Source organism: Malaya genurostris, chromosome 1, assembly GCF_030247185.1.
Source record: "Malaya genurostris strain Urasoe2022 chromosome 1, Malgen_1.1, whole genome shotgun sequence".
Lineage (NCBI taxonomy): Eukaryota > Metazoa > Arthropoda > Insecta > Diptera > Culicidae > Malaya > Malaya genurostris.
The window spans coordinates 3,802,093-3,823,664 of record NC_080570.1 but is presented as its reverse complement, the minus strand read 5'-3'; the positions used below and the strand labels follow the sequence as shown (position 1 = coordinate 3,823,664).

The window sequence follows — 21,572 nt, the reverse complement described above, 5'->3', positions numbered from 1 at the left end:
CGTGAAAAACCCGTCTACAATTGATCTGGTTCTAACAGATCAAAGTCACATTTGTAGTGAACCGATTACTCATGCTGATTTTGACTCAGATCATCTTCCTGTAACATTCAGACTTTCCAACGAAGCTATAATTAATCCAATTAGTTCTATTTTCAACTATCATAGAGCAAATTGGTTGGATTACAGATCTCACATTGAAAATCATGTGGATCATGAAACTATTTTAGAAAATTCTGCGGATATCGACACAGCAATTGATAATTTGAATCATTATATTATCGAAGCTAGAAATCTTTCAGTTCCCAAAGCTCAAACTAAATTAAATTCTCCTATCATCGATGACAATCTTCAACTGCTCATTCGGTTGAAGAATGTTCGTCGACGACAATATCAACGTTCTCGTGATCCTGCTATGAAAAACATAGTTAAGGATTTACAAAAAGAAATTAAACATAGATTTACTCTTTTGCGAAATGAAAATTTCGCTAAAGAAGTTGAACAAATTAAACCATATTCTAAACCTTTCTGGAAACTTTCTAAGGTTCTTAAGAAACCTCAGAAACCTATTCCTGCTCTCAAGGAAGGAAATCAAATACTTCTTACAAATGGCGAAAAAGCTCAAAAACTTGCTCAGCAGTTCGAGAGTGTCCACAATTTTAATTTGAACGTTGTGAGTCCTATTGAAAATGAAGTCTCACTGAAATATGATCATATTTCAACTCAAGTGTTATCACACGATGACATTATTGAGACGAATTTTGATGAAATTAAATCAATTATTAGAAAACTTAAAAACATGAAGGCTCCTGGTAATGATGGAATTTTTAATATTCTTATTAAAAATCTTCCCGATGTTGCCTTGAGACTCCTGGTTAAAATTTTCAACAAGTGTTTTTCATTAGCTTACTTCCCAAAAAGATGGAAAAACGCTAAAGTAATTCCTATCCTAAAACCTGATAAAAACCCAGCAGAAACATCAAGTTATCGCCCAATTAGCTTACTTTCTTCTATCAGTAAACTTTTTGAAAAAATTATCTTGTTAAGAATGATGACTCATATAAATGAGAATTCAATTTTTTTACCAGAGCAGTTTGGATTTCGTCATGAACATTCAACTACTCATCAACTTGTCAGAGTAACGAACATGATAAAAGCAAATAAATCTTCTGGGTTATCCACTGGAGTTGCTCTTCTAGACATAGAAAAAGCATTCGACAGTGTTTGGCACAAAGGTTTAATAGCAAAAATGTCTGATTTCCAGTTTCCTATTTATTTGATCAAAATGATTCAAAATTATTTAACTGATCGTACTCTTCAGGTTAGCTATCAGAATTGTAAATCTGAATTGCTACCCGTACGAGCCGGTGTTCCGCAGGGTTCGAGTGTAGCTCCAATCTTGTATAATATTTTCACTTCTGATCTTCCAAATCTACCCGTTGGTTGTCAGAAATCGCTATTCTGTGACGACACAAGTCTGTTAGCCACAGGTAGAAATCTAAGAGTGATCTGCAGTCGCCTACAAAGAAGTTTAAATATTTTCAGTGATTATCTGTCAAAATGGAAAATTAAACCAAATGCAGCAAAAACGCAATTAATTATCTTTCCTCACAAGCCAAGAGCTTCTTTTCTTAAACCAAACAATAATCACATTCTCAAATTGAATGGCTTGGAATTGACATGGTCTGATCAAGCTAAATACTTAGGTTTAACGTATGACAAAAAACTCACTTTCAAGGATCACATTGAAGGAATCCAGGCAAAGTGTAATAAATATATTAAATGTTTATATCCTCTTATAAACAGAAATTCTAAGCTCTGTCTAAAAAACAAATTGTTAATTTATAAACAAATTTTCAGACCAGCCATGCTTTATGCGGTACCAATTTGGTCAAGCTGTTGTTCCACCAGGAAGAAAACGCTTCAAAGGATTCAGAATAAAATTCTGAAAATGATTCTGAAGCGTCCTCCCTGGTTTAGTACAAATGAGTTACACAGACTCACAAATATAGAACCATTAGATGTAATGTCACATAATATTATAAGCAAATTCCGACAAAAATCGATGCAATCTTCAATTGAATCGATTCGCTCTCTGTATTAGTTAGTAAGTTAGTATATAAGTTCCTTTTCCCCATTACACAATACAAGTAGGTTTAGAATTTTCCCTACACAAAAATCTCAGAATTGCGGAAGCAAATGATGTCTTCATGGTAATAACCAAATCATATATATATATAACAGGGCTGAAAAGTCACCACTTGTGGCTGAACACCCAATTTAAATCTTAATAATTTAATTTTAACTCATATTCCAATAAATAGTTATTTAAAAAAAAAAAAAAAAAAAAAAAAAAAAAAAAAAAGAATATTAGAGGACCAGATAGAAAACAAAATAAAAATAAAAAAAATTGTAAGTTCACAGGAAAACAAGTCAATAAAGAAGATGAGAAAATTAACAGGAAAACAAGGCTATAAAAAAGATGAGTAAGCAAACAAGATTATAATTATTATTTGAAGCTCAAAAGCCTTGAAAAAAGAAAACATAAAATCAAGAAGCCGAGGAGGGAAATACGAAAACAAAATAAAGAGTGAAAACTACAACAAGACAATGGAAAAAAGACTGTTAAAGAAACAAGCAGACAAAATATGTTGGAATGAGATATTCATGATACAATAAAATGAGAAAAGTAAACTAGGAAATACACATAAACGAAAAACAAATAAAACAGAAAGCTAATTAGAAAATAGGCAAAACAGAACAAGAAAACATAAAATATAAGACTATTGACAAAAAAAAACAAACAAGAGAATATGTGACAAAAAAAGACAAAAAAAATAATCACACAAGAGAAAAAATCCAGAAATTAGAATTGAAAACAAATAAGTTAATAGACGTAACTAAAAAGTGCTTCGATTCGTTTTCGAGCTTAACATACTCAAATAAGACTATGGGAAAACAAGATGCGAATACAACTGGCAAATGCTTGCCAGTTTACAGGAAAATAAAGGAAATGAGGAAAATAAAAACAAAATATACAACAAAAGAAGACAGAAAAATAATACAAAAATACGAGTTCATTCAAAAAATCTACAGATATCCGGCCATATCCGCAGACCAGGAATATACGGTAATAAAATAATAATAAAATAAAAATTAAAAACTTCAAGATGATAGCTTTATTAAAAAATATATGAAAAAAAGAACTTATGAAAAGAAAAACATATTATATGAATAGGGAAGAATATAGTAGAAAAAAATAATTACATAAGAAAATTGGACAACAATAAAAATAAAAATATCAGAAATCAATATAAGAAAATAAAAGGAGAACGATACAATAAAATCAGAATAAAACCAACAAACAGAGGAAAATGTGAAATACTAAAACGAGAGAATGCAATGAAAAAAAAAGAAAATTAGAAAAATTTCAATAAGGCAATATTAAAGGAAGAATACAGAAAAAGTTAACTAGAAAAATAAAAGAAAATAAGATGATACAAAAAATTGATAATACAAGAAAATGTGCAAATAATGCACACGAATGTAGAATAGAGTAATTGGTATAAAACTAAAGACCGTTTAAAAGTGGTTTTTCCAGTCATTCTATTACCTATCAATAGAGAAAGGCAAAACATGAAATCAAAATTAAAAAAAAACGAGAAATAAAATAAGAAATCAACTAATAAGACAGTAGAATAAAGTGTTTTGATATACAACCAGTTCTGCCGATATCAGTTGAATATTAAAATTGTATTGTATTAAATGCAACATCGCTAGTGTGAAAATATTTCCCACTTAAATACTCAATTCAGAATTTATCTTTAGAGTCTATTAATTCTTGTTTTTCAACCCACGCGATAAAACACGAAAAAAACTAATTTATAAAAAAAAAACAAAACCAATTGTCCGCTGGGTATCAAAATAATTCAATGAATATTTCCGTATTTCACTGCAACGCATTTTTCATTCGTCGTCTGACATGCTGGAGAGAGGGAGAGAGAGAGAGGGAACGAGCAAGAGGCTGAGAAAGCGAAACCGAGCGCAGCATGCTATGAATGGTTGGGTGTCTGGCCGAAGGGCTCAATCGTTTTATTTTTTTTTCTTCTGTTACATACTGGTAAAATATGGTATGTTTGTTTTGCACTGCTTGCTTTGATGCTTCCTCCGAATGGCGTAATTATTATTTATGGCCTACCATTTATTACGCAGTGATCACACGGTTTGTTAACGCTAGCGAAGAAGTTATACCTACCGGAAGACCATTCTTGCCAGGTGGACCCGTTGGACCCTGTGGAAAGAGAGAAGATAAAAGGTGAGTTAATGAGAAACCAGTCCGATTTTATTGCCGGTAATTTAAAGTTAAAAGTTCGGGATTTGAGAAACTCGATTCCGGCACCCAGGGATGCTCGTGATGGCCCAAAAGCAGCCAGTATCCGTACCCGAAATGCATTCACTTTCGGGTGATAATCGTTAAAACGAATTGGTTCACCAGGTGGAACAAACGGAAGCGGCGACAGGTTGAAGGTAGTCGGGACTGAATCTTTGGCCAAACGCATTACGATGAAGAGATAACAGTTTTGTCAAAGTTTCTAGAATCAATAGTCGGTTTTTATTGAAAGAAAAGAAAAAAAGTTAATGGCGATGGATTTTACTTCAATAACTTAAAAGTAGAAATGAAGGTTTAAGATATTTCTTGCGATTCGCATAAAATTGAAAAGGACTAATGAATCCATTTGATGAAACCATTGCTTAGAGGCGGGGCTGATCTACGGAACGAAAGTCTCGGAACATGAGTTTTGAAACCAAGTTGTTTTTGCAAGTACTATCAAAATACCGCCTGTGGAGTTTAGAATAGTTAATCTCACTCCCAAACAGACTCCTGTTTTCAAACAAGCACCCACAAAACTGTTGGAATTCCTGTCGAGTAAAGTCCACTGAAGGACTTACTATAATTTTCGAGGTGAAACCAACGATTCGAAGCAAAGGCGAGCTAAAACTTCCGAACCACCAACACAGACAATCGACCGAAGCTTACAACCGACATCAGTTTAACATTATCACATTGGAAAGCTGCTTCCCCTCCTTTTGCGTTTTCAGCCATTGCCATTCTAAAAAGTTAAATAACGCTGCCTCGACTCAATTTGGCTGGGCTTTTTCCGATGCACAGAAAACGAAAGACGAAGTATTTATCTTGACTGAAATGGGGCTGGCTTGCTGACTGGAAGGTATTTGCGGAAAATTTCAACAAGTTGCAAAAGTGGCAAACAGACGTCAGACATGAGCACTTGTTCCATCCCAAAGTTTACTTATCAGTAGCAGCAGCAGCAGCAGAAGCAGAAGAAACATCCCCGGTAAAACGAACCGCAAAGCGAACTGAAAAAAAAAATAAAGAAAGCAAAGTCGCTCGAGCTTTGTAAAACGGAAGGAAAACGCAAAGTCCTTGCTTGAGCTTCTCGATGCCCGCGTAGGTGTTCCCCACCGCTTTCTTCACCGCGCTGTCACCAACAGAAGCAGCAGCAGCAGCAGTATAAAATCCTAAACAAACTTTTATAATTTCATCAGCTGCTAAACAAGTTGAAAGTTTTATCTTGACTGGCTTCGTCAGTTTTCATATTCCTCCAGCAGGGCTTCGAGTGAATGTGCAGTGCTAGTCGAACTAATCAAACCCTAGGTAGGATGCAGCTTTTAGAGGAAGAGGGTGTGAAAGGGTGAGAACGATCGGATGTTTTGCGGACTCACAGGATAGTTGTTCTGTTTAATGAGTTTAAGTTTTATATATGAAACAAAGCAAAACAAGAATCAGAGGGCTCTCACATACCGAGAGTGTCATGATCTTGAACAAAACTAAATTTCTCATTACAGACTGTGACTACCCATTCTATAGTTCGGTGCACGTTTTAATCTTTTAGTTTTTCATTCGTTAAGAACGGTCATGATTATATTAACCCGACAAAAGTAACGTGCGTCGCCTATGCGCTTGAAGAAATCTGTTCCCTTATACGTGGGCTTCGTTCAAAGCACATGGTATCCATGAAAAACGTACGTCACCTACAGAAAATAAGATGGACACATACAAGGATGTGATTGACACAATACCGCCTCCCAGTGACTCGACTACTTTTGAGACTGGAATCGAATATTATTTTTACTATTGTTATTGATTTTTGTAAAATTCACAAACTCAATATATTCCAAATGTTGAACAGTTTCAGAACCAGTATGTGTCATTTAGCTGAAGTCCGTAAACAACAACACTTTTTTTCCTATGAAAATGTCGAATTTTGTGGTGTTTAAAGCTTTTCGCGAAGTTCCTTATTATTTAAAAAAAGAAAAAAGGTTTTCAAATGTCATCCACCAAAATTTTAAGATGAAGAATTGCAGGAATCGACCGATTAAACCCCGTTGCAAGCAGAAGAATAATTTGCAAAACCACTCGGAGTTCTTCAGCCAACCATATGCCTACGTTTAAAAGCAAAAGGAATAATCCAAAAGGTAGGCAATCGGGTGCCATATGAGTTGAAACCAAGGGACGTTGAACACGGTTTCTTCACGTGCGAACAACTGCTTCAATTGTACCCTTATTAATACTTCCTTTCTCTTGCCATTTAAATAGTCCTCATAGAACATATGTAAAATTCTATTCTCGAACCGGAAATGTTCGTAATTACCCTTCCAAATTTGATTGACATTGTTAACAAGTTTATCGGAATTCGTTGAGTATTTTTCGGAAAATTGCAACTGATGACAAGTGTGCGGTTAGTCGGTTACGTCACTTATGCGATTATATCTTTGGAACCGGAAATGATAATCATTTCATTTTCGATCTTCATCCGAAATTCAATAGTAGCTTTCAAACGAGCCTAGGCTTGTAGAAATCGGCTTAACTATCTATGAACGAATTTAGCGGTAAAAACAATACTGCTACAATACACCATAGAACACGACAAAGTAGTTTTACAACATGAAAATGCTCGTCGACATGTTGCACAGCTGCTAAAAAATATACTCAGATACGCTCAAATGAGAAGTCCTACCTCACCCGCCGTATTGCCCAAACATTGCTCTTTTCGATTACAGTTTGTTCTGGTCAATGTACGATACACTTCTCCAATTATGATTCGGTAAAAAAACGGATCGATTCGGGGATTGCGGCCAAACTGGTTGAATTTGTCTAAAAGGGTGAATTTCCAGAAGTTGTGGCCGAAGAAAGGTGTTATTATGGAGAGATCGAAAAAGTTAGACAGTCAAACATTTTATTTAAAACTATCAGTGGAGTACGCTGGACAGGTCCCGTCCTATTTGAAGTATGTCAAGACTTATTAGTAATCCGAGATTTTCATAGCTAGATAGTTGGTTAAAGCTATTCCAAGAACGATATCTACGCTCTATCGACATGATTCTATGAGCTCCAATAAAGTAAAGAAAGTTCCAAACTTCTGAACAATATTACAGAGTAGATCGGACTAGTGAATAGTATAGGGATTTAAAGCAATAAATATCAGTCAGTGCTTTGCAATCATCATCACGAATCACTTCAAATATTAAGACCGACTAGAAATTAAGATTTTAGGATTTTTTTTGTAAATCGATTTAAAATGTTTAATTTCAATTTTTTCAGTGTAGGATTTTCGGTTCCGAAACTTCAAGGTCAAGATATGACGTAGCATTATACGGTAAACATTCTCGCTTTTTCTGAGCAAGCATGTAGAAAGTGCTTTACATGTTTTAAAAATGGAAATTCTTAAATTGGAAAAAAGGGATGTCTCGGAAAACTCAGCTCGGCTCCACCCTCCACATTCATCGGACATTACTCCATCCGATTACCATTAATTCCGATCCATGGCGAAAGCCTTGTAAAGGATTTTTTTTTCAGTATTATTATTGAAACATTTAACTGATTTTGTTAAAATAACTACCAATAGACTTTTTTTTATCGAAAGTATATCTAATACTGAAGAATCGTTCTAGACAGTATTCAAATTTGAAAGACACTATTTTCTCTATGAACGTATGGGTCGAGCATTTATCCGGATTCAAAATCATTTGATTGACTATGCTTCAGTCAGTAAAAAAAACTCCGTTTGACGTTCATAGAAAGCCACATCGTCAGAGCTGCGAATAATACGATAGATCTTGATGTCATCTGCGCAAGATATTTACGATCCATCATTGAAGTACACCAACAAAATCAAAGGGTCGAGATTGCTTCCCTGTGAAATTTCAGAAAATGCCGAAAATTCTTCGGAAATACAATCGTTAATTTTCACTGCCTAACGACGATTTTAGAGACATGATTTTATTGACCAAAAGACGTTTGTATCACGTCCAAGCCGATCCGATTTTGCTAGTGATCGGTAGAGATTACGATCGTCAGGAATCACTCAGACATGACGTTTGTCACATAAATTGTCAAACGTAAGAGATTGGTGGCTGTGGAGTTTCTCGACATGAGCCCACAATGGTCGACAGTTTACGAAAAGCACTTAGAGGTGTGATACCACGGTAAGTGTTGATTAGAGCACCAATATTTAAGGATCATCTCTAATTTCATAGAGGGTAATTTCGCCGAAAACCATTTCGCCGGAAGCCGTTTCACCGAAAGGGTCATTTCACCGAAAGGGCCATTTCGTCGAATTGGCCACTTCATCGAATGGCATTTCGCCGAAAGAGTCATTTCACGAAATGACATTTCTTTCGTAGAGCGGTAGTGCTCAAAAGTTCAAGCACCTAAAAAAATTTGACATGAAACGTTTTTTTAAATATTTATAACAACTCACCAACTTGCGCCAAACAATATAGAAAAAAAAGAGTTCTTGAAATTATCTCCAAAATTTGTATCATGCGACATTTACCTGAAACAATTTAAGTCACATAAACAAAAGGAATAGAATATCGAGAAAATTCAGAAAAATAACAGAAGGATCGACTTACTTCGATTTCAACAGAGCTTTGCACATGTCTTCAGTATGACATGCCATACTGTTCTGCGAACAAAAATCCCCAATTGGATTTTGGATGACGAGAATACGAAAAAAAAACTCACACTTCTACTTAATACAGCCAATTGTCGATAATTGTTCTAATTAGTTGAATTGTAACAGATCGGCTGAAAAGTTCGTATCGTTTCTATGAGAGGGCGCCACTAGAATTAAATCCATACCATTTTCAGTTAGTACCAATCTTCAAAAGATACGTGTATAAATTTGACAGCTGTCTGATTATTAGTTTGTGAGATATTGCATTTTGAGTGAAGCTACTTTTGTTATTGTGAAAAAAATGGAAAAAAGGAATTTCGTGTGTTGATGAAACACTACTTTTTGATGAAAAAAAGTGCCGCCGATACCAAAAAATGGCTTGATGAGTGTTATCCAGACTCTGCACCGGGCGAAGCAACAATTCGTAAGTGGTTTGCAAAATTTCGTACTGGTCCAAAGACGATGAACGCAGTGGACGTCCAAAAGAGGCTGTTACCGATGAAAACGTGAAAAAAATCCACAAAATGATTTTCAATGACCGTAAAGTGAAGTTGATCGAGATAGCTGACACCCTAAAGATATCAAAGGAACGTGTTGGACATATTATTCATGAATATTTGGATATGAGAAAGCTTTGTGCAAAATGGGTGCCGCGTGAGCTCACAATCGATCAAAAACAACAACGAATTGATGATTCTGAGCAGTGTTTGGAGCTGTTATATCGAAATAAAACCGATTTTTTTCGTCGATATATAACAATGGACGAAACATGGCTCCATCACTTCACTCCGAAGTCCAATCGACAGTCAGCTGAGTAGACTGCACGCGATGAACCGAACCCAAAGCGTGGAAAGACTCAACAATCGGCCGGTAAGGTTATGGCGTCTGTATTTTGGGATTCGCATGGTATAATTTTCATCGTTTACCAAGACAATGCACCGTGTCACAAGTCGATGAAAAGCATGCTGAAATTGAACGAATTGGGCTTCGAATTGCTCCCTCATTCACCGTATTCTCCAGATTTGGCCCCCAGTGACTTTTTCCTGTTCTCAGACCTCAAGAGAATGCTCGCTGGTGAAAAATTTAGAAGCAATGAAGAGGTAATCGCTGAAACTGAGGCCTATTTTGAGGCAAAGGAGAAATCGTACTACAAAAATGGTATCGAAAAGTTGGAAGATCGCTATAATCGCTGTATCGCCTCTGGCAGAAAAATGTGTGTTTCTATTAAACGATACGAACTTTTCAGCCGAACTGTTAATTTGGAAAAGCACGTAAATAAAATTAGGTGAGTAAATTTGAGTTATACGAACTTTCATCCTTTCGTTTTCTGAATTAGAAACAGTATTCCTGATATAAAATTAAAGAAATAATGACCTTTCATGTACGTGAAATTGAATCTTGTGAACTGCACACAAAGCAAAACTGTTCAATACCTGAAGTTAAACACTCTGTAACGATGCTCTTCTTATATCATTCATAATTTTCGGTCATTCCGTAGTTTTCGAAGTATTGTTCTGGCAAGACATTCGCCATGGATCGGAACTAGCAGTAATCGGATGGAGCAATGTCCGATGAATGTGGAGTGTGGAGTCGAGCTGGGTTTTCCATGACATCCCTTGTCTTCCAAGTCAGAATTTCCATTTTTAAAACATGCAAACCACTTTATTTGGATATCCAGTTAAGTCTGTCATTCCGGAACCAGAAGTCAGATCCAAATAAAATTAAAACGCGACCAATCGGATCATAAGACTTTTCATTTTAATCGAATCTTGTGAGAATCGATCCATCCATCCATCTTCGAGAAAGTTAGGAGAATTTTGGAGTATTGGAACATTCGTTCTGGTAATTTCAAAACCGGGAACTGGGAACCAGGTCAGCCGTAGTCAGTTTGTTTGAAGATCTACTAACATGACCTACAAATTGAAACAGTTTCGAGCCAAGCTTAGACGATAGCTCATCTATGAGAAAACAAAGTGGGCTCCGGTTTGGTGTTTTTGAGCACTATTTCCTTAATTTTTAATAGAGCCGAGATGAGTTTGTGCGTAACAAGGCCAATGAACAAGAGGAATTTTCTGACTAGTTGTTTGGACAACTTTTACTGGTTCTTAAAAGAAGCAGTTTACCAGACGGTAAAGTAAAACATATTTACGCCACACAAAAAATGGTTGTGATGTTTGTGTTCCAAATGAAAAATGAAAATAACGTCTCATTTTTCATCATGACAACGCTCGGACACATAGTTTTGCTTTGCTTATTCGTCAAAAAGCGGTTGTAGCTGTTTTTTTAAGTTTTAGTGAGCATGTTAATGAATAACTCACCGGTTTGGTGCAACAATTCGACACGACTTCTTAATAAAGTTATAGTTAGATACAACAATTTATCTTTTCATTTTATTTTTCAAACGGCAACCGTATTCACGCCCAAAACTATTCAAATTCATTTCAATAATCCTTTGGGTGTTACGAATCCTCTTCATGGTTCACCTCTTGAACGTCACTAACGCTTTGTTCTCTCCGTAGCTTAGATTACTAAATCTGCAGATTCTAAAATCACCGAAGGAAAATATTCCAGTACTCATTCATGTTCCTACCTACTACTGTCGAGCGTCGTTTCCAATCCACTTGAAATGCAAATGCAGTAACTCACCCCAATTTCAAACTCAGCTCGACTCCGTTTTCCGATCGGTAAGAAAATGAATTTGAATATGAATTTCCTCCGTCCAGAACATCGTCATCCATAGCCCTAGGGGCTATGAGGATACCAGCCGGTGTGTCATCCGTATCTTCCGTTTCATCATCATCCGGTTCTGACCATGCTCTGAGGATATATCATCCCACATGTCAGCACTTGACTCGTTGTCCGGGTGTATGTGTGTGTGTGTGCGTTCGATGATAGGGTTTCAGTCCAAAATGACTGAGAGCTTTACTTTGTTGGACATTTTGGACCGCGTGGCGTTTTTCGGACGAGAGACCAAACCATGTAATGCTCTGGTAAATCCATTGTAATGCAATTTTACAGTGCTGTCACCGGTTCCGGAAAGAGTTTCAATCATTGTCACATGCCTGGTGCACACTCCTGGAGCCCCCCCGAAGCAGAGAAAATCCCCAAAAGACCAAAAACGCAAACAATGGGGTGTAAGGTATATCGACAGCCGGACTGACTTCGCCGCTTGCCGGAGGGCCCCGGAGGTAGTAGGATCCATTCCAAACGGCTCAATTACTTTTCGTTTACATTTCATTGAAGCCCTCGTATGCTGACTACTATACTCTGACCACGGTAGCCATAGCGACACATATCATCGTTTGCTTTGAATAGGGTTTTTTGCTAAACGGCAGCAGCACCTAGTAGAATGTCATATCCTCATTCCGGTCCACCGGGCAGATCCGAGTAGGCGCGCTTGGCAGTGGTCGGAAACGAACGATTGGCACACTGTGGTGAATTGACTCGGACGGACACCGGGGATAATAATGCAACAAATGCAAACACAATGAGACACTGAAACCGGACCGGACAACATCACAGATAAGTGAAATGGTAATGGAACAAATAATTGAATTTCACTCCCAGCGGCTACTGGGTAAGGATAGAGAATGCAAAGCCTGCTACGATGCGTAACATTGTTGTTCTTTCCTTCCCCCCAGAGTAGAGACCGCTGGCTTTGTCGACACTGAGTGAATGAATGAATTGCAATCTCTGCATCTTTTATTCGTAATAATTCTTAATCCCGCAACAAAAACAAAAACAACAACAACTGCATGCAGAAAACAGGACAAAAACCAGACCCTGGCCTGAAACTGGACCACTGTTCGGTGCGATGTTTCGGTTTTACGAGCTAAATAGCGCACGAGAAACCGAAACCGCTTTATGAATAGCGCAGATGCGGAAAGCGAACTGTTTGAATGGGCGAATAAATTCTCATTAATTCCCGTTATCGTGGCACTGGCACTCGGCCAAGGAAATTGAGTGTGTTTGCATTTCGGCTCAAATCCATCGCCGTCCAAAGCCAGCATCCGTCCTGTTCTTGCTTCCTGAAATGGAGTGGTGGAAAGAGAGGTGGCGAGCTTGGACTTTGCCCGAACCATCGAAATGAAGGATAATTGTAACCCAATCGAATAGAAACTTTGGCTTTGTTGACATTGCAACAAATGGGCGAATTTAAATTGGAATTTATTGTTTTTGGGTGTCGCTTCCATTGAAGGGAAAATGGTAATTAGAAATGCTAATTGTTTTAGTTTTATGAATTTCTACGAGCTTGACCCAAGTCCATTAGGTGTCAAAATATTAGATTAGTTTCATTGATTCCAATTTGAGTTCACATCGTGATGCAAGACTACTTTTCAGCAAAAATGGACGGTAGTAGACACAGATCTACAACAGCTCCAAAAACGGAACTCATTTCGATTACTCAGCGACGGTTAAAAATGATTTTCAGAAATTATGATTCATATTAAAGCTATCATCGTCCTAAAAGATACTGTGCAATTTCATTCAGATCCGACTTGCGGTTGCGAACTGTCAAAACTTTCAAACCGTCATACAAAATGACGATGCAAAACCGCTACGTGCTGGTACGGAAGAAGAAAACACAACAGCCTTTCGAACGAAGCACACAACGTGCTTCGTTCAATTTCGTATAGCGTGCATGGTTGTCACATTTAAATCTATATTTTGCAGGAGAAAAATCTGTGAATCTGTTTCGGGGAATCAAAAGTCTGTAATGAAACTCTGTATATGATAAGGTTAAATTAAAACGAAATAATTAATGAAAATGTCATTAAACCGAATCTGAAAATGAGAGCTACTTTTGTTTAAAGGTAGCGTTTATTGTAAGTTTTAAAATGAAATTTCTTCACAGAATATTCTAGTAATATTTTTGAAATTATGTCGAAGGCAACATTACATCACTAGGTGGATTAAAACAGGTTTTTACTTTACTATCACTTCGTTTGACAAACTGCTTTTATTTTTTCTATATTTCTGTTTTTTCGAGTTTTTAAGAATAGCCTAATTTGGGAAAAAATATTTTTCTGCTTTCATGTTATAACTCGTTCTTGAAAACTATAGGCTGTGGTGAGCTCAATTCATACGCGTTCCTCATCGCTTGTTCTTATGTGGTGAGCGGTGCTTTCATTGAAACTGTTCCGCTTAGTTGTTTGTAATTTTCGTTGTTTCACATGCTTTTTTTAATTACATTATTTCACATGCTTTTTTTAATTTTGAATTTAGTTTTCTAATGCATGTTCCAGGCCATCCAGATGGTGGTTAGCCCAATTTGTCCACGTGCTTTGTATTTTTTTCTAATAAGGCGATTCGTCAGCAATGAAATTGTTCCACCAGAACAATATGGGTAATTTTTCTTACTAAATACGTTGTTTCAATCCTTTGTTTAAAATGTATATGACCAACTAGGAATCTGTCCAGGAGCAATACGAACTATATAGTCGAATGGTTAAGTCTGAATTCGCCTTGGTTATGACGTCTTGGTTGTCTTAGATATTTCTAATTGAAATGGTTAAACTATCTTGGTATCTACTATGATAACCAGATATGAGATAGGAGATTAGGACAAGATCAATTCAAAATTTGTTTTGGAATTGTTGGGATGAGAGTTGCTTCAAAACATAATTAAATACGAAAATATTTAAATATAATGTCAAATAAGCGTATTATTTCATCATAATCATAGCACCTCAGTTTAGTACTAATTGATCTTCACATAAAATAATTGCTATTTCTCTCTCGGTAACCGGCTGCCTAGAGATTAAGGCACATAAAACTATAATTTTAAAAACTAACATTTGTTATTTTGTAAATCGACATAAAATTTTCAAAATCGATTTGTTTCTCAGTGTAGGATTCAGTATTTTTTGTATATTTTTATTCGAAAATTTGAAAAATTTTGTGAGCTTGCGTAGGACAATACTTTTTTGAAGGATTTGTCATATTTGAAAATAATTATTTGAAAAAACGTTTTTGAAAAGAAAAAAAAATATTCATAAAAACTTTGTTTCCTTAAAAGAGCTCATCCTTCAATGTATGAATATATGTTGGTAGAGAGCATAATTCCCTATTTCTGGGCTAAATTTCAACCAAACCCAAAACGGCTTTTTTGGTGAAACGACTAAAATTATGGAATCGATTTTTTGCAGTGTAGCGCTCGATTTTTTTCTTTGAATTAAAAACATTATTTAGGGGTTATCCTAAGTTTGTGCTTTGGGCACATAACCGGCTTTACTCTTCGTTACGTTTCGTCTTAGACTCGTCAGTGCAGAGCAGTTCAAATTGAACTGCTTCGTGCAAACTTAGACGTTTTCGTTCGGCACGTCAGAAAAGACATGGTCAGACTTCGGTGCCAATTGAAAAAGTGTTTTGCAAATAGTATTAACTTTACGTCTGCTTAACGGTTCAAATTGAACTGTTTAAGTTTGCACTAAGCAGTTCAATTTGAACTGCTCTGCACTGACGAGTCTAAGACGAAACGTAAAGAGAAGTAAAAATATTAGTTTTTGCTAATATGTTTAATAAAAAATTTGACAACATTCTTGTGTACGATTTGAAATTTTTGAAAATAATCATTTGAAGAAAATTGGTAAAAAGACGTTGTAAAAAAAATTAGTTTGGGCAAGAAAAAGTTTTAGTCAGGAATTTTTTTTCTTCGATCGTGTCCATTTTTCAAGATATGAACATAATATAATGTATGAACATAATTACCGATCTTAGGACAAATGGCGTTTTTGTAAATCAACTTAAAATTTCCAAAATAGATTTTTTTTCAGTGTAGGATTCGGTATTTTTATATATATTTTGTATAATTTGACAAATTTTGTGAAACTTTGATAATGTAAAAGTTTTTGGAAGGATTTGTCGTATTAGAAAACGATCTTTTGATAAAATGGATAGACATTAAAAAAAATCGCTCATGAAAAGAAAAAAGAAGCATTTTTGGAGACTTTGTTTCCTTCAAAAAAGCTCATTTTCCATTAGGGGCTGAGGAGGTCCACTAGGAGATTGATAGTACCTATTTTCTTTCTCCGGACAGTACCAGACAGTAGATGCCATGTGAAAAAAAACTTAACCAAGAATAGATCCGTCGGGTCCCTATTTCAATGTCGTACAAGACATGAGTTTCATTTTCTATCTGATTACGCTACTTTAATAAATTATCGTCATTCAACTTCATTCAACTCATTTCAATTTCCGACTGCCTGCTGAGAAAAGTTTTGTTAGGTATTTTTTCTTCTACCATGCATGTATTTCCAGATGATAAATTGAATGATAGGAATCAACTATGGCGAAGATTCAGTAATTTTACAATGTTAATAACAGAGATAACATAGATCGGTATATAGAAAAAATAGTAAGAAAATATTTGTTTGTTTGATAAATTATTAATTTTTTCTCGGCAGCCGGCTGCCTAAATCCACCAATATAACCAAATAATCATTTTTCACGGTAAATAATAAAGTGGAAATAATAGACAATCAAGACCCGTGTGAAATCTGTTGACTTCTGTTTGATGATTAAAAATGATTTGATATAATTTATAGAATATGTCACTACAATGAAACAACTTTTCTGTCTAATTCCTATTCATCCGTTTATTTTGTAGCAGGCAATTCCATTCAAAGAAATAGGGAATTTTTTTTTTCGTTACTCGATAGTATATCAAATTTTCTTCAGTTTATTCTCCCGTGGCACTTGTGGTGGGCGTATATACGGCCTCTAGTAACAACAATGATCATTTGAATAAAATTGAAAAAAATGCATTGTGACAAAATCAGTTTGGAAATTCGTCTACAATCGAAACAAAATGGAGAAAAAGTTGTAGAATCCTCAACAAATTTTTATACAACCTATTATTGAGATGGCAACTGGATAACTTACCTCCACGCCCGGTTCACCAGGATCACCTTTCTTGCCGCGCTTCCCTCTTTTACCCGGAGGTCCCGGAGGGCCAGGTGGTCCTGCGAAATAGAAAAAAACAAGAAGAGAAAACATCTTAAAATAACCATTCTATTACGTACGACAAAGTTTCGTCACGTGATTAAACGATTCAAATTATGCTCAAACTGTACTCGATAACTCAGTAGACCCCTAGTGAAAGGAAATTTAATCCCCTCGTTAGTCAACTTCCTGTCTGGTATTCTAGCGCCACCACGGCCATCGCTTCCAATGCCCACACCACCATGAATTAGAGGGATTATGGAAACGATTCGGATCGACAGACCGACCGACCGACCACGGCCAATATTGCTTCATAAATTTTCCAGAATGACTGTCATCCTCTCACACTCCAAAACCGAAACAAACCCAAGTGCCGCTGCTTTGTTTGTAACTTAAGGCGAGAAATGTAAACAACCGTCACTTTGATGCGGCGGTGGGCCAGCTTATCTTCCGCCTCCCACACCACGCGTTCTCTGGTCGAAAAAAAAAATAAAACCCGCCTGATGACATCCAAATTTCGACAATTCGTTTTGATCTAGATGCTGTCAAATCTATCTCTTTCTTCTTCTCCCCCTCGTAGAACGTTTAGCCGTAAGATTTAAACCATCGCTTCGGACCTTTTTTTCATTTCCAAACCCGGCGAAAGAACGTCGTAATTTGATTGAATCATCATTCCGTTCGTATCATCAACGTAATCCGCACATTCCCATCGGTAGCAAGCGAGCGAGCGAAGGCACTCAAAAATTCGGTCGCAATATGTCACACAGCACGGCACGATGGCAACCGCGCGCACGCAGCACAAACAACTCAGCAGGAAGCACTGTTTTATTAAGAGTGAAAGCAACTTCCACCAAAAACCACGGGACGGACAGCTGTGTGCGGAAACTAGTCAACGCCTGCTGCTGAAATCCGTGCATCTACTAGCCTACTGCAGCAGTTGCTACACAAAACATACCCCGGGGGTGTCAACGACGACGACGACGACGACGACGGCCTGCTGGGATGCAACCGACGTTGTTTTTGAACAAACGGCATACAATTTAACAGTTCGACGAATTCGACACGTCCAAGACGAACGCGCCGCCGGTTTCCGATCGGTCCGCGTGCAAATGTCCAGTATTTGCCCCGGGGGTGTTAGGATTCATTGAATCGTTAATATTGGGTTAGAGATATTCCTGGTCGGTTAAAATTAGTTTCGTTCCTGGAATTTAGCTCTAAACAGCTGATCCCTTTAACTACTTCAGTTTGCAAGAAAATTACAATTAGATAGCAGAAATCCCAAAAATTCTCAGAGTCGGTGCTTCTCAACAAAAAAAAGGCGGGTGAGTAATGTCAGAGACATAACTGGATGTCGTGAATACGAAAAAACTGACACGCTCCCATCACTTTTCCGAATATCAGTTAGTTGATTGATTGTATGAATTGTGCAAGCTTTCCTCTTTTTCACTAATAGAATTTGAAGCGATACACCTACATTAAAGTACAGATTAGTTACATTAAACAGCTACTATTCTACAACTATATATTCCAAACTTGAAACAATTCCTTTTTAATTTGCTACTATAGGAAGCTAGGTACGACAAATTTGTAGTTTATTTTTATTGAAGCTATGAAGTTCGAAGATATCTGATTCTTCTCGAAATTTCAGTACGAGACAATTGCAATGGCCTGGTCTGAAATGTATCTACGATCTTCGGTATGCAAGAGTGATTCAATAATAATAATGATAGTAATAATAATAATACAGAATAACCTGTATATATGGCAACCCTGTTTCGCATGGCATATTTTCACACGACCCCATACTAGTATAAAGATGTGTTCAACATCATCACTTTCGCTTTCGCATTGCCGTTCGTAATTGAATGTGTTAGTAACGGTACAAATCTGCTTTTCTACCTGTTTTCGGAGCCATCGTTCTGACAGTGTCTCGTACGTACAGAGTAGCTGCTTTAACTTAAATGACGCTATTTCTCACATCACATTTCCTTTTATACGTGCTAGTGGTAGCACGGTAGGACGTCCCCTTTGTTAGAATTCCTTTCCTATACGCAGAACGGGAAACAGTGAAACGATATAAAAGAGAGAGTTAGCAGAGCGGCAGCCAGCCCACATTCAAAGCCCTTCTGGTCCTTAACGAAGGTGCTTAAGAAAAAACCGAAGCCTATTCCTCCTCTGATGTCACCCCAGGACGCAGCTGAAGGAATACCTTTAATCACACCAGTAGAGAAGGCAAATGCGCTAGGCCAGCAGTTTGTGTGTTCTCACAATTTAGGACTCAACATTGTTAGTCCATATGAAAGAGCCGTTGCTGATAGCGTAGCTGAGGTTGACCAATCAGACAGCTTAGTTCCTGAGGAAAGTAGAGTCACTGCGAATGAGCTGATGGCTTTTGTGAAAAAATCCAAAAATATGAAGGCCCCCGGTTTCGACAACACATTCAACATTGAGCTGAAACATTTGAGTATTCGCTCATTTGTCTTCTTAGCTAAACTTTTTAACAGGTGCTGGGAGCTTGGTTACTTCCCTTCAATGTGGAAGTTAGCTAAAGTTATCCCAGTTTTGAAACCGGGGAAAGATCCTTCCTTTTCCAAGAGCTATCGGCCCATCAGCTTACTCTCTGCCCTATCCAAGCTGTTTGAAAAGTCAATACAAAGGCGAATTCTTGCTTTCGCAGATGAACAGGATATATTCCTGGAAGAACAGTTTGGGTTCCGGAAAGGAAGATCCACCATCCACCAGCTCACAAGGGTTAACAACGTCATCCAGCAAAACAAATCAGTGTCCAAAACGACTGCCATGGCAATATTGGATATTGAAAAGGCATTCGATAATGTGTGGCACGATGGACTGGTGTTCAAACTGCATCGGTATAATTTTCCCATGTATCTTATTAAAATTATCAAAAATTATCTTGCAGATAGAGCATTCCAGGTTTCTCTGAATAATGCACTTTCAGAAAGATTTACTATTCCTGCTGGTGTACCCCAGGGAAGTATCCTAGGTCCCATTCTATACAACATTTTCACATCAGACATCCCACCTCTTCCAGGTGGTGGTGTTCTGTCACAATTTGCTGATGATACTGCCATTCTTTACAAAGGTCGTGTCATTAATGCTCTGAAAAATAAACTACAGACAGGTCTGGACGCTTTAACGGAATATTTTACAAGCTGGAAAATTGTGATCAATGCAGCAAAAACTCAGGTCATCTTGTTTCCACATTCAAGATCTCCAAAACTTGTTCCATCAGACGAATGCAGAATACGATTCGGTGATGAGGTCATTCAATGGTCCGATGAAGTTATCTATCTAGGACTCACCTTTGACAGACATCTGATATTCAGGTCACATGTTGACAAAATCGTTCAAAAATGTAGCATACTCATCAGGTCTCTGTATCCGCTGATTTGTAGAACATCTAAACTATGCCTGAAGAATCAGATGGCTGTCTATAAACAAATCATCTACCCCGCAATTGAATACGCAGTCCCTGTTTGGCGGGGTTGTGCACGAACACACAAACTTAGGCTTCAACGCATTCAAAGTAAGATCTTAAAGATGATTCTAAATCTACCCCCTTGGACAAGGACTAGTGAAGTACATGAGATGGCCTCACTGGATATACTAGAACAAAAATTCGAACAATACTGCACGAAATTTGAAGAGAGGTGCTCAATCTCTGAAATACAAATAATTCAAAATTTGTACGTATTAGGTTAGGGATAGTTATAAGTAGGTAGACATTTTATAAATAATTAAAATAAATATTATGATTAAACATTAGTATGTAAAACAAGAGTAACTAAAACACCTAATATTAATAACGAATCGTATGAACAACAAAGATGAAAGGCCAAAGGGTCAAAACACTTGTACTGTAAAATGTTGATGTAATACACAAAAATAAGATTAATAAACAGATATTTATGCAAAAAAAAAAAAAATATGAGCGGCAGCCAGTAATACTGAATGGGTCGTCGAGCTGTTAACAGCATATTGTGGAGGAACAATTAAGGGCAAGGCAAAGTCCCGCTCAAACCGTGCTGGTCTGAAGTGCCCAGTTGGCGGCAGAATCCATCGTTTGCCTCGGAAGGGGAACTACGCCGAGCGTGTCAGTGCTGGTGCATCGGTCTATCTGGCGGCAGTGATGGAGTACTTGGTTGCCGAAGTGTTGGAGTTGACCGGTAACGCTGCCCATGACAACGAAAACGAAAATCATCCCTCGCCATCTGCAGCTGACCATCCGTTGAAAACCCCGTCCTTTTCAGGATGACCACATCACTGTGATAAAGAAATATTTAGAATTGCTTTAAGTTTAGCCAGTTCTGATACGCCTGGAAAGTAGAATGCGCAAATCAAGTGGAAACATTTGTTCTAACAATTTTTGTTTTCGGCCGCATACTAAAGTACTCGCGACAAATATACATATTGATCTGTGGCAACTCTGTTTCGCACGGCATATTTGTATACTAGTATAAAGATGTGTTCAAAATCATCACTTTCGCTTTCGCATTGCCGTTCGTAATTAAATGTGTTAGTGACGGTGCAAATTATTTTAACTCCCATCTTGATGAATCTTTTGGTAGGAAATATTGCGATCTGAGATGGTTCTCGTGCGTGTCTTGTTTCGGCAATAGGCCTTGCTGGACT

At 37.1% G+C, this 21,572-nt stretch overlaps 1 protein-coding gene across 11 annotated transcripts in view; it reads right to left on the bottom strand.

The window, feature by feature from the left end:
* Positions 1-21,572, bottom strand: part of LOC131430090 (collagen alpha chain CG42342) — a 252,292-nt gene that overhangs the window by 136,357 nt on the left and 94,363 nt on the right. For all 11 annotated transcript variants that reach the window (XM_058594798.1, XM_058594781.1, XM_058594752.1 and 8 more), the window contains 2 exons: positions 16,860-16,939; positions 4,253-4,288 (listed from right to left, as the gene is read on the bottom strand). In XM_058594798.1, coding sequence (XP_058450781.1) covers positions 4,253-4,288; positions 16,860-16,939 — 116 coding nt within the window. The remainder of the gene's footprint in view (positions 1-4,252; positions 4,289-16,859; positions 16,940-21,572) is intronic.